The sequence below is a fragment of the Phalaenopsis equestris genome, unplaced genomic scaffold, assembly GCF_001263595.1.
Source record: "Phalaenopsis equestris unplaced genomic scaffold, ASM126359v1 Scaffold000761, whole genome shotgun sequence".
Taxonomy (NCBI): domain Eukaryota; kingdom Viridiplantae; phylum Streptophyta; class Magnoliopsida; order Asparagales; family Orchidaceae; genus Phalaenopsis; species Phalaenopsis equestris.
In genome coordinates this window covers 5,456,052-5,468,145 of record NW_018165201.1, presented here as the reverse complement: position 1 = coordinate 5,468,145, position 12,094 = coordinate 5,456,052, and the positions used below count along the sequence as shown (strand labels likewise).

The following is a 12,094-nucleotide window of genomic DNA, read 5'->3' as shown; positions in this document are numbered from 1 at the left end:
CTTAGGCTTATTAAGTATGTGTATGTTCTTGTCAAGTTATCCCTCAAAGTTGATTATGAACTCTCTGTTCTTGGAGAACAAATTATGTGGTGGGTTCCTAGTATAGATGCTTAGATGCTCATCTTGTTTTGGTTGTTTATGGTCTCAAATTAACTATTTCAACTATTCACAATGCATTTTATTGGCTTTATGCTTATTAAATCCTTTTAGTATATGTTGGTACTAGTAGGCTTTCTTGGACTTTTCTGACTATGATTATGTTTAAAATGGGCATTACTAGAAGTAGATTTAGGTTTAAAGAATGATAAAAAATATATATATAATAATAAATAGAACTCATTTCTTTTCGAGTTTCATGATTGGCATCTTACCACTATGCAGATGAATAGGCATAATCATAGTAGCTCTCCCTTCACATAATGGTTGTAGTGTTGTAAGACCCTAAAATTCCCAGCAAACGACCATATCTCACATCATATGTCCTCCTTAATATTTTATCATATTAAAACTGTGGCTTATAATTTTTCAGTTGTGATTGCTCGTAGAGCTATATTTTTTGGGTGTTACTAAACTCTAAATGTCTGATGTTCCAAAATTTGAGTCATATGGCAAAGCCAAGAATTTTATTTTTTTTTTGTAATGAATGCACATAAATTAATTTATTGTTTGCGTGTATGGGGAGGAGACGAACTCTATTATTATTGTTGGAAATCTGCCCTTGCCCTATTATTTTTTATATTATTTATCCTCATTCCTTTTTCTTTAATTCTCTGGCCACAATTTTATTATTATACTTTCATTCTCCAATTTATTTGTACGATTCATATGTCTTAAATCATTTTTAAGATTGTTTTATGCATTGCAATGATTATCTTACCTTGGCGGCTTTGAAGCTCTTATCCAAGTGATAATGATGTCATGCATTATTACTGTCTCGAGTCATTGATGACAGATGCCGAAGGTGCATTGAATTGCAGCACATGGTTCCATTATAAGAAAACAAAACATAAAAAAAAGCTAAGGTCAGCTGTCACTTCATATTTGCTGGCTTGGAATATTTGTTTTTTTTTTTAGGAAGAGAGAGATTCAATTATTTGGGGATTTTGATGAGTCGGTCTAAAGTTTTGGGGAAAAATAGTTGAATAAAGTTCAGAAGGCTTTTGAAAGATTAGGCAAAGGTGAAAGAGATTTCTAATGTTTGAACGAATTCTACTCAATTCATACGTTGAGAAAAAAATTAATAATCCGTTCGTATAAAAGCAGCCGAAGGGTCAACATTTTAGGCCTTATTTATTTATTTATTTTTCTTAATTTATTTATCTTATTGTTTGAAAAAAAAATTTTGGTGTTTAATCTGCTCTTGATATCTTTTGAAACTAAAATAAATACAATACAAAATACTTATATTTTCAATTTGATTTTTGATTATTTGTTTATTATAAGTAATGATTTTATAATACTATACATTATACATTATAATAAATTATTTATATTGATAGCTAACGATTTTATATTTTTTATATTTAAATATTGTGACATTTATACTACCCAATTCATATGTATTTACATCATTTTAATTGTTATACTTATACCACTCAAATTTTTCATCACCTAAAAAAACATTGTTATTTTAACTCTTGAGTTATATTTGCCTAGTCATTTTGGTCCAAGTGTTTTTTTTTTCAGTTCAAACCTATATTTTACTTAAAATTTTATTTTAAATGCTCGCAAAATAACTCACTCAAAATTCCCTTCCTAAACACTAAAAATAATTTAATTTATTTGTTTAAACTAAAAATAAAAGCAACCAAACAATATTTTTTTATCTTATTATTTATTTTCCAATAAAAAACAAAAAAAAAGGAACTAAGGGAGCATTTACATACATACCACACAATCCTTATGAATTTATATATCCTAAACTTTCATATTTACATCAAAAATATCTCTATAACTAATTTTCTAAAAATAAAATACAACTTTTCATCCATAAATTTAAAACAACAAAGTGCCATAAATATCCATATCAAACCTCAGGTTTTATGCAAATATATAGGAATTTTATGATATGTACCTAAATTTAAATCAAACTTATTCATTTTAGCTGGTCAACATGATAAATTTAAATCAAACTTATAATAACCATCCAATCATATTTTTTTCCAAAAAAAAAAAAAAAAAAATCAAATCATTCCTCAGCATAATGATGCATTGAACGGAAAAACATCCACATAAGCAGCTATTCCAGCCATTTAGACTTTGACTCGAAGCTTTTATATAAATTAACAAAATTTTAATTGAATTAAATTTAGATCAAAAAGCAAATGGTAGTTAGCTCAGTCAATAAAAACCTTGGATAGTATTATTGAGATTCTAGGATTGAATCTCAACCGCATAAAAAATTTTATTTTTCCACACTAAATATTCCAACAAATAAAAAATATTAAACATCCAGGAACTTAGCTGTGAAGCATAGGCATTGAGACGCTGCATCTTCTCCTAATGCTGACTGCTGACTGCTGACTGCTGACTAGGCCAATCTAAACAAAAGGAAACAAGCATAAAAGGAAAAAAATATTAGCAGGGAGAGCAGGCTTACCTTTAATCATCTATAAATAGAGGGCATCCGCTACATGCAGAGGAGCATACAATAAAAAGAAGGTGGAATGTGAATTTGGGATTTCTTGTGCAGGAGAGATGACACCGGCCTCACAGCAGCTGCTAGAAGCTGAAGCTGAAGCTGAAGCAGGTGTCCTCTCTCTTATACAACAAATCATTTTCTTCGTGTTATTATTCTTTTGCATTCTTTGTCCATTACAGGTGATATAAGGGTGAGTTTCAATCAGTCGTCAAGCTGCATCTAATTTATTATAAAGGTAAGAGCATGGCTGTTAAAATCAGATCGTACTGGCCGGTCGGACCCTGAACTGGTAGGGCAGCCGGTTCGAATGTTAGAGATAACCGGATTTTGAATAACGGGAATCAATCCAATAAAAATCCGGTCAAATCAGTCGACCGCGGTTTTTAATAACCGTTTTTCTTTTCCTTTTTTTTTATTTTTTTTAAACTGCATTACTTTCTTTTTCATGAATAACTTGGTGGAAGAAATGAAAAGGAAAGTTATTTTATATGTTTAGGGTGAACTTAGTTTCTGCATAAAGCTAATATTTCATTTAGTTTCTATGATTTATTGTACAAAAGAATATGACTAATTTTTATAAAGTTGTGTGATTAAAATTGAACAGTGCTTTAGAGAAATATAATGTTTTGCTTTATCCTCCTCTTGGATAGTGATATGTGATATTATAAGAGGAAGAGGTTGTGGTTGTGGCTTTCAGTTTTATTAAATTTTTAATTAATCTTAATTTTTCTCTCATCTGTATTTTACTTTTAGAATATCAAATCTTGAAGAAAGTAAATACGAAATACAAGATTTTAAAGAAATAACTACTTTTTTATAGCTACAAATATGAGGCTAATCATTCAAATATTTAATATTTTTATATTTAAAATTATTGAACTTATTTTTATGTGTTTTATGTTTTGTAATGCAATTGTTATCACTTTCTAGTTAGTATTTGCATGTAATACAACATTATTATATTATTTATATCATATTTAATTAATTTTTATATTTATTATGGCATTTGGTTCAACCCCCGATTCAACCCTGATCGAATCAATGAACCTTGAAACTTTCCTTCTTCCAATTTGATATCAGGACTGGTTGTCACAACCTTAGGTAATAATGTCTATATAATCTCTACCTAAACAGTACAGTATCAAGAGCTCTATGCGTGCATTGGATTGATTAACATTCTCATAATATTGATTGGTTGAGTTCAGAAGCACCTAACAGATATAATGCTGCTAAAAAATGAGTTCCAGAAATTGCCTGGCGACCAGAAGAAACTGGATGGATAGAAAGCTTCCAACCTCTCAGAACAGCCTGTTCTCCCCACTAGCTGTGTACTCTGAAGCACCTTATATGTGGAAAAAGCTTGCGAAGGTCTTCATGACTCCTCCTCTAAGAAAGTTAAGACAATCCAAGTGTCATCAAACTACAAACAAAAAAAGTATGCTGCAGCAGATACATGAGATCACAAAGACCTTAATTCCAGTGCATCCGTTCACATCAAGGGTTGTTATAGTATTCGAGCAGTGCTTAGAAAGAACCTCCAGACATCTATCAGTAAGTCCAACAATACCAAATAAGCTGCATGGAAATATTATTGCATTAGATATCTTATCCAGCAAGATGCAGCCGATTCAATGACATCACTTGCAAGGGACCTGAGAAATTCAAGAGATCTGCACCCTTTGGAAATTTTCATCACGCCTACATCGGTAACCCGTATGCACCTGAAACAAGGTATTACAAGTAAACTTTTATAATCATCATGAGCCTCATTATTCCCACCGAGAGTTGATGCAAGTTACCATTGGTCTACACGTTTTTTACTAATAATCCCACATTAAATTCAACAAAATATCTTATTGAACCGTTTTTTTTTTTTTAAAAAAAGATTATTATTGAAGCTTCTTCTTCCTTCCATAGTACATGCAGCTTCTACTCTGACAATCTCTCTCTAATGATTATTTTTTAACTGACGCCTCGTAATTTTTCCACGCATTTATTTTAATATCCTCATTTCTACCACATTCAAGTTTGTTTATAAGTGGGCTGTTTCCTTACACTTCAACACCAATAATATACTGTCCAATTGCAAATTTAACCAATTCAAGTGAAAAAAAATAGAAGGCGTTAACAAAGCTTACCACGTCAAATTCAAAGAAAGTAATTTTCTGCAGCTGGCAATGCTAGAAAGGCCATTATCAGATAGATTCTGATAAACAGAACTTCAAAAGTTATTGTTAATTCGTAGTTTAAAGGTAATTGCAGTACAATAGGAGCCATCAGAAATACCTGAGCACCACACAAGTCCAAGAATTCCAGATCTGCTAAGCAACCAATCTTCTCATAAGCTCTATCAGTGAGACTACAAGAAAACAGTAGTTTTTAATGAACACATAATGAGAGCAAAGTGTAAAACTATCGAATGACTGTTTACATAAGATCATATTAGTCCCTGACTTTATCGAAGCAATTATTCCCCATAATTTTTAAATTAAGGTTGAAATAATCTTCCGTGGGGACTATTTCAGCCTATATTAAAAGAATCAAGACTCTAGGACTAAAATAACCCCTGCAAAAGTAAGGGGAGACTATTTTGACACTTCTCTCATAAAGAGAACAGCTTGTCAACCTTTCCAAACTATGGCTTATGCTATCAAACAATTAAATATCAAACATCAGATGCTTACCTTGAGAGGGCATACAAGTTTAAGCTTTTTAGGGTACTACACTTGAGAGCATTTTGTAATCCATTATCAGTGATTTTGATGCACCTGCAAAAAAAATCCCCGCATCACAGCCATGCTTAAAACCACTTTAGCCAAACATAACAATAGAGCACTACATATAGGACAAAAGTTTGTGAAACAAAGTGAGTAGCAGAAAAGAAAATCCTATAGGTGTGGAAGGAGAGCTGTAGAGGAAGAGAAAAGATAGAGTTGAGGAATTTAGATGAATAAAGGTCTCCAAAGAAGGTAGAGGAAAAGCAAGGAAAACGTAGAGGAGAGGCGCCAAGAAATCTTTGATTTCAATTAATCTTCATTCCCAAATAAAATACTATCTTGAATGAAAGCAAGTTAAACACTAACCACTGACCTAGACCAAATCAATCCTGAGTTCAAGCTCTCCAGAAAGACCCATAGATGGGACTAAGTTCATTCCAAATAATGCTTGAAGTCGATCTTTGGCAACACTGATTTTTAGGTTTGATAAACAGTGGGATTGTAACTGTTTAAATTCAGAGTAATGCAGAATAAAACAGGATTTTTTGAATGGGGTCTAAAACTCTTACATGAATCCTAGAATAGAAAAGATAATAAAAAGGAAATAATATGAAATTAAAGATATATCATCTAATATCTCCAATAATCAATTCATATTAATTATTTTTAGAGAAAGAAAACAACGTAACATATGAGAGCCTTAAATAGAAAAGGGAATAAATCCAATTCAAGAAAATAAGTTTAAAATAGGAAAGGAAATAAATCTAATCCGCAAAATTTTTAATAGGAATAATTTATTTCCTAATATAACTTCTAACACTCCCCCTCAAGTTAAAACATAGTTGAAAACAATATTCAACTTGAATTTGAAAGCATCAAACAATGGGCGATGGAGATCCCCTGAAGTAGAACTTAAAGTCTTCATCCCGTGCTACGGCTGTCTTTGATTGCATCTCTTGCAGTGTTTGTAGATAGACCGAAGACTCTTATAGATAATGTTGCAGGGAAGTTTGCAGTGAAGTGGACAACTGAGATTATCTTTGACTGTAGTTCTTCAAGTGTCTGTAGATAGGCAGAAGACACCTACAGGTAATGTTGCAGGGAAGTTTACAGGGAAGTTGACAACTACGGTTGTTTTTCTGTTGCAGTTCCTGAAGTGTCTTTAGGTAAACATAATGCTCCTATAAGTAATGTTGTAGGGGAATTTGCAGAAAAATAGACGGCCCCTAGAAAAAACTGACTTCTAGTTGATTGTCATTGGTTGCAGTTCCTATAGTACCTGTAGGTAGGCAAAAGGCTCCTCCAGGTAATATTGTAAGTGAGTTTGCAAGGAAGTAAACAACCTTCAGAAAAAGGTTGTAGGGTATGACCTTGTTGACCTCGCTTTCGGTCAAGGTGCACTTTTCCCCTCCTTAATAGCCTGAGATCTAGCCGTATGACCTTTCTGCCGACTACTCTTAGAAAACTAGTGAAGGAGCCCTCCCCGTTAACAATATTCTAGCCTTTTCATCGCTCGACTTGACGTTCCATATAGTAGTTTTAACCGCTATTGCTTAGCGGGTAAGGCTACTCTGAAGGAACTCAGAGAGTATTCCTATAGGACTGTCAGCCTTATGATTGACTGTACTCGTTGATTTGGCGCAGGCGTCCTCTGCACCGTCCTGTTTGATTGAACTCACACTGGAATTTTGATAGAATTCGGACCGCGACGCGTTTTTGACCCGAATCGTCGACGGAGGTTGCCCGGACGACTCCGGATGAAGAAACGGACTGCGTCGATGCGTCCGGAACATCGATTTTGCCTAGGGGGGACGTTCGTTTCATTGCGACGGTGCGTCTTGAGGAAATATGTGCGTCTTGAGGAAAATACATATTTAAATGTTAATTATAATAATAAATAATATTTTATTATTATTATTATTAACTTATATTAAAAATCCTTAACCTAAACCTATCTCCTCCCTCCCTGCCTCATTCTCTCGAACCCGTGGGTCTGCCTCAGCCCTAGATCTCGCTCGGTTTCGCCTGACCCTCTCCCTCGTGTCGTTGGAGTTTCGTTCCCGCGCTCGCCTCGCGCTCGCCTTGCGCACGCGGGACGATCTCGCGACCCATCCCTTATTGTATCTCATCCTCTGCGAGGATCTCATCCTCTGCCTCTCGCACGCCCATATGGGGGCGTCTGCTCCTCTCGATCCTTCGATCCGCATGTGATCCCCTAATCATTCCCTCTCCTTCTCTCTGGCTTATATGATACTCTGTTTGGAGCGTTTCAAAGGGCCGAAAATCTATGAGGGAGAAAAACTGTCATTTTCTTTTCTCACTTACTTCTTTAGTCTGTTGTACTTGGGTTGGTTTCCTCTTAGTTTCCTCTTACTTCTTACTGTTGGAGGAAGGATTGAAGTGGGGGAGTGCTTTGAAAATTTCTCTGTGTCTTTTCTTTGCTTCAGGGAGGTACTTTTTCCCCCATCTGTGCCTTGTCTTTCTTCGGTTTTCTCTCTGTCGAGCCCCTTTGCTTGGTGCAGTGGACGATACAGCATACTTGCGTGATATTACACTTATGTTTTTGAAATACTTGGTACTCAAGCATCTAGAAATAGAAATGTGAGCATGTTCTAAGAGTTAGACTTGATTACTTGCTTAAAGTGGTGAAGCTATGGCATGTTTCTATTTATTGCAACATATTTCTATTGGAAGCAATTAGGAGGGTTGAAACATGGCTTTGAGACAATGTTAGCTCCTCTTGCAAGCATGTTAGGATATATATCATAAATCTTTTAATTTATTCTTATCTAGCATGAGACGTTGGAAGGTTTTATTTGGTCATTCACGAATGTGTAAGGCTCGGTTTTAGCATCTTAAATTCCTTTTTGGCTGAAAAATGCATGTTAAGTTTACTTTGATTTAGGAAAGGTTCTATAGTTTGCTTTAATAATTTGGTTTGGCTCCTCGAGGGGGGAGGCATCTTTCATGCTTGGATGCTTGAGGGAATTTGATTCGTGCTTAGAACGATTTTATTGGTGGCCTAAAAATACTTTCCATGACACTGTTATAGTTACTGTTATAGACTTTCCATGACACTGTTATAGTTTAAAACCTATTTTGGCTCCATATAATTATGTTTTAAAGGCATGTGGACTGTTCTTTGGCCTTGAATGGCTTGGTTTTTTCGGGTTTTGTTGGTGCTCGGTTTTAATTTCAGGGGCATGGGATGTTTATTTTTGGGTATTGACTTTCGTTGAGGTATTGAAGTTCTTTTACTAGCTTTGAGAGTTTCGTTTTGGCCCTTGCTGGTTTTCGGTTTGCCTAAAAATGGTTGGGTTTGCATTTGCTATCATATACGACATTTGATTAGCCTTTAAAGCTTTGATTTGATCTCTTTAGGGGCTCGGTTTTCATCTTGGAAGGGCTAGAGGTTGGGTTCTGGATTGAGGTCTTGTCTTGGGTCTGTGAGCTTTACTTGTTAACCTTGAAGAATTTATTTTGGCTGGGAGCTTGATTTGCTTGTTTTAGCTCCTACCCGAGAGGTAGCTTGGGAGCTTGATTTGGTTTGTTCTTAGTCCTACCCGTGAGCTTGTTGGTAGGTCATTTGGTTTGGCTTTGGCCCTTGCTGGGCTCGGTTTTGGCTTGTGTTGGTCCCGGGATCCGCCTTTTGCTGGCTGGGGTTTCAGCCATTTGCTGGCTGTGGTTTTTGGCCTTAGTTGAGGGGCTCAGTTTGGCTCGTTTTAAGCCCTTGCCCGAGGATCTGGCTTGTTGGGTGGTTGTCCTGTACTTCTCCTATTCCTACCCATGAACCTATTAAGGGGTTGCCTGGGACGATATGACTCTTCTTGTTGAGTCTGAGTGGCTTGAATTTTGTTGATGAATCAAGTTTGTCATCCCAAAAATTATAATCATTTTATTTATCCTCTTATGTATATCGAGGGAGCGCGTTAAAATAACTAATGGTATTTCCTTTGGTTGCCTGGGCTTTGAGCCTTAGTTTGGTTGGTTCCTTTTGTCGATGGCTGTTAGTGGTGGTCCTTCCTGTTGGTTGCCTCGGTCGTGAGCTTTAGCAGCTTCCCCCTTTCCCTTTTGGTGGCCTTGGTCGTCGGCCTTAGCAGCTGTTCCTTGCTGCCCTGAACCGTGAGCCTTAGTAGTTGCCTCCCTTGTGTTGCCTGGGCCGAGAGCCTTAGTTGTTGTTCATCTCTTTGTATTGAGCTTCGCTGTGAGCATTTATGTGGTTTTAGCGGAGGATCTCATGTTTATTTTATACGAGGAGATTTTCATTAAGTCTGGAATTGAATAGTTTTAATGTTGACATGATTTTTTGAAGTATAAGAGGTCGTCGTCCCAGGGTTATATTCCTTTCATTTAAATTGTGAAGCTTGGGAGATTTTCGAATTTTATTTCGGGAGAATACTTGGTTGAGACGAATTGATTTCATAAAAGATATCTTTGGGGTTTGGATTCCGACGTTATGAGGTCATTTTGACTTGGGTTGATCCGCTTATGAAAACGTGAGAAAATGATACTCTTTCGGATTGATTCAAGGATCTTCAGGCTTTCCTTTTTAGGTCTTTTCGTCACGAGTTTTGAGAGATGATTCATCCTTCGTTTTTTTCGATGTTTTAGGTGAATCAGTCCCTCCTCTCTCTCACCCCATTTTTGTTCTTTTTTTCCTTACTTCTTGGTTCTGTTTTTTATGTTTATGTCTGATACATAAGTGTCAATGTATAGTCTTTTGTTATACGTGAAATCATCAAGCAAGGTCACAAGTAGGTCAATTTTGTTTTGGGGCTTAGGGCGGTGATGACAAAGGCACACCAGAGATAGAGCCGAATGATGATCGGGATCCGATTCAGGAACCCATCAGGATCTGATTCAGGAACCCGGTGAGCTATAGGATGACAGTATCATTCACTGACACAAGACTAGCGGGAGTTGACCCGAACCTTCTTAGGTTGTTGGTAGTCTTATGCACGACAACGTGATCGACTCGTTGACAACTACTTTTCAAAATTGATAAAAACAAATTTGATAAGAACAAATACACCTTTTTCTAAATAAAAATACATTTTTTACTACAAACAAAATTGATACAGCCCATTTTTTGCATGTTTGAATACATACTACAAACAAAATTGATACAGCCCATTTTTTGCATGTTTGAAACCTATGTGCATGCTGAAAATATAAATTTTAAATACATTTTAAACATTGGTTGTCCACCTGTCGATCATCTGTTTAGGCTAAGGAATACCCTCTTGAGTTAGGTTTGATAGGACACCTTTCTAATTGAGTGACGGGTTTTATACATCAGGGTCACCGAATAGCCTTCGACGACCCTCGAGTACTAATATATGGTTGAGCCTAGCCCCGACCCGAGTGCTTGCGGTCCCCCTCTTTTCGGACTTTTTCATATGTTTCTCTTAGAATTTTCGGGATGTTACCGTGTTTTCTACGATTAATCAACTTGTCGATTCGTCAATTTCCTCGCATTTCTCTTGTCGTGAGTCTTTTGACAATCTTTCTCGAGATTTTTGGACGACGTTTCTTTGCTTTCGTTTAATAAAGCATTTCAGTCTGTTTCCTCAAGTTTTGTTGTTTGTACCTGTTGCATCAATTACACATAAGAAACAGCGGATCTCCCAGGTATACATGTCTGTTTTATGTTTACAGCATGTTATTCTCTTATAATCACGTCCCTGTTGTACCTTTTATTTTTCTTTACACCACATGTTGTACTGCTTTCTTTACTGTATACTATATTGTTTGTCCTGTGCTACATACTCTACTGTTATGCTATGCATTGTACAACTTCAACATGTTATCTATAAAATATTTGAAGAACTACAACCATAGTGTCGTTGGATTTGACATTATAACCTGACACCCTAGAAAACTTAAACTCGTCACGATAAGAAGTTTGGAACTAGCGCGGTGGGCAGCACGATCATCTTCAACAGCAGAATATGTTTTCCCCAGCTAAACCATTCTTTTTCCTAAAAATTAAAACAACAATCCATATGATTCGAGGTTGTTCGTCTAGCGCAACATAAATCTTTAACATTTTCTTTAGGCATTTGTATAGCTCTGTTGTACGATCTAAGCCCTAAATCGTTTTAGGATTCTGAGGTTGTCGTTCGTTACGACCTAAATCCTCACATCTTCCAAGCTGTTTGTGTGATTGTTTCATACGAATGTAAGCCCTAATTAAATAAAATTGTCAGGATAAAACACTTGAATATTTCTCCTCGAAACTGAAGTCAAATCATAGGGTAGACTGGAAAGTCACCGAAGATCTCCTATGGATCTATGGCATTCAGGACTGTGACATCTCCTAGTCCTTCTTCCTTTGGATTCCAAAATAAAATGTGCTAGTTTGAATCATTCCCCTTTGCACACATTTTTGTCCAATTTCGTTGAAAAGTCTCATTCTTTTGACCTCCTTGAAGATAATTTTTCCTTATTTTACCTCTTTGAAGACATTATCCCCTGATTTTTATCGAGAGTATTCTTAAGTAACTTCGGTCATTTATGATGTAATTAACTATAAATGTTTGCCCTTATAGGAAGCTTTTCTGAATTCAGCTTAAAATAAACCCTATTTAATTTTTCATATTAAATAAGAGAATTTGTCAGCAAATAAATAAAACGGTTTCGCCAAACGAATGTCATGTATTTCTTAGTTTATTTGATCGAGTCTCATCCTCAAGTCTTGTGTTTATCCTTCGGGATAGATACAGAGTTTAAGGTA

At 35.7% G+C, this 12,094-nt stretch overlaps 1 protein-coding gene across 2 annotated transcripts in view; it reads right to left on the bottom strand.

Annotated features, from left to right (window-relative positions):
* Nucleotides 1-2,250: 2,250 nt before the first annotated feature.
* Nucleotides 2,251-12,094, bottom strand: part of LOC110030929 (F-box protein At3g58530) — a 22,418-nt gene continuing 12,574 nt past the window's right edge. Inside the window, exons 7-13 of one of the 2 annotated variants that reach the window (XM_020733925.1) lie at nucleotides 5,326-5,409; nucleotides 4,928-5,000; nucleotides 4,780-4,847; nucleotides 4,294-4,362; nucleotides 4,111-4,216; nucleotides 3,937-4,027; nucleotides 2,251-2,540 (exon numbers count right to left, since the gene is read on the bottom strand). In XM_020733925.1, the coding sequence (XP_020589584.1) occupies nucleotides 3,962-4,027; nucleotides 4,111-4,216; nucleotides 4,294-4,362; nucleotides 4,780-4,847; nucleotides 4,928-5,000; nucleotides 5,326-5,409 (466 nt within the window). In that variant the 3' untranslated portion in view covers nucleotides 2,251-2,540; nucleotides 3,937-3,961. Of the gene's footprint in view, nucleotides 2,541-3,895; nucleotides 4,028-4,110; nucleotides 4,217-4,293; nucleotides 4,363-4,779; nucleotides 4,848-4,927; nucleotides 5,001-5,325; nucleotides 5,410-12,094 lie in introns of both variants that reach the window. The other variant, XR_002294692.1, reaches the window with a different exon arrangement.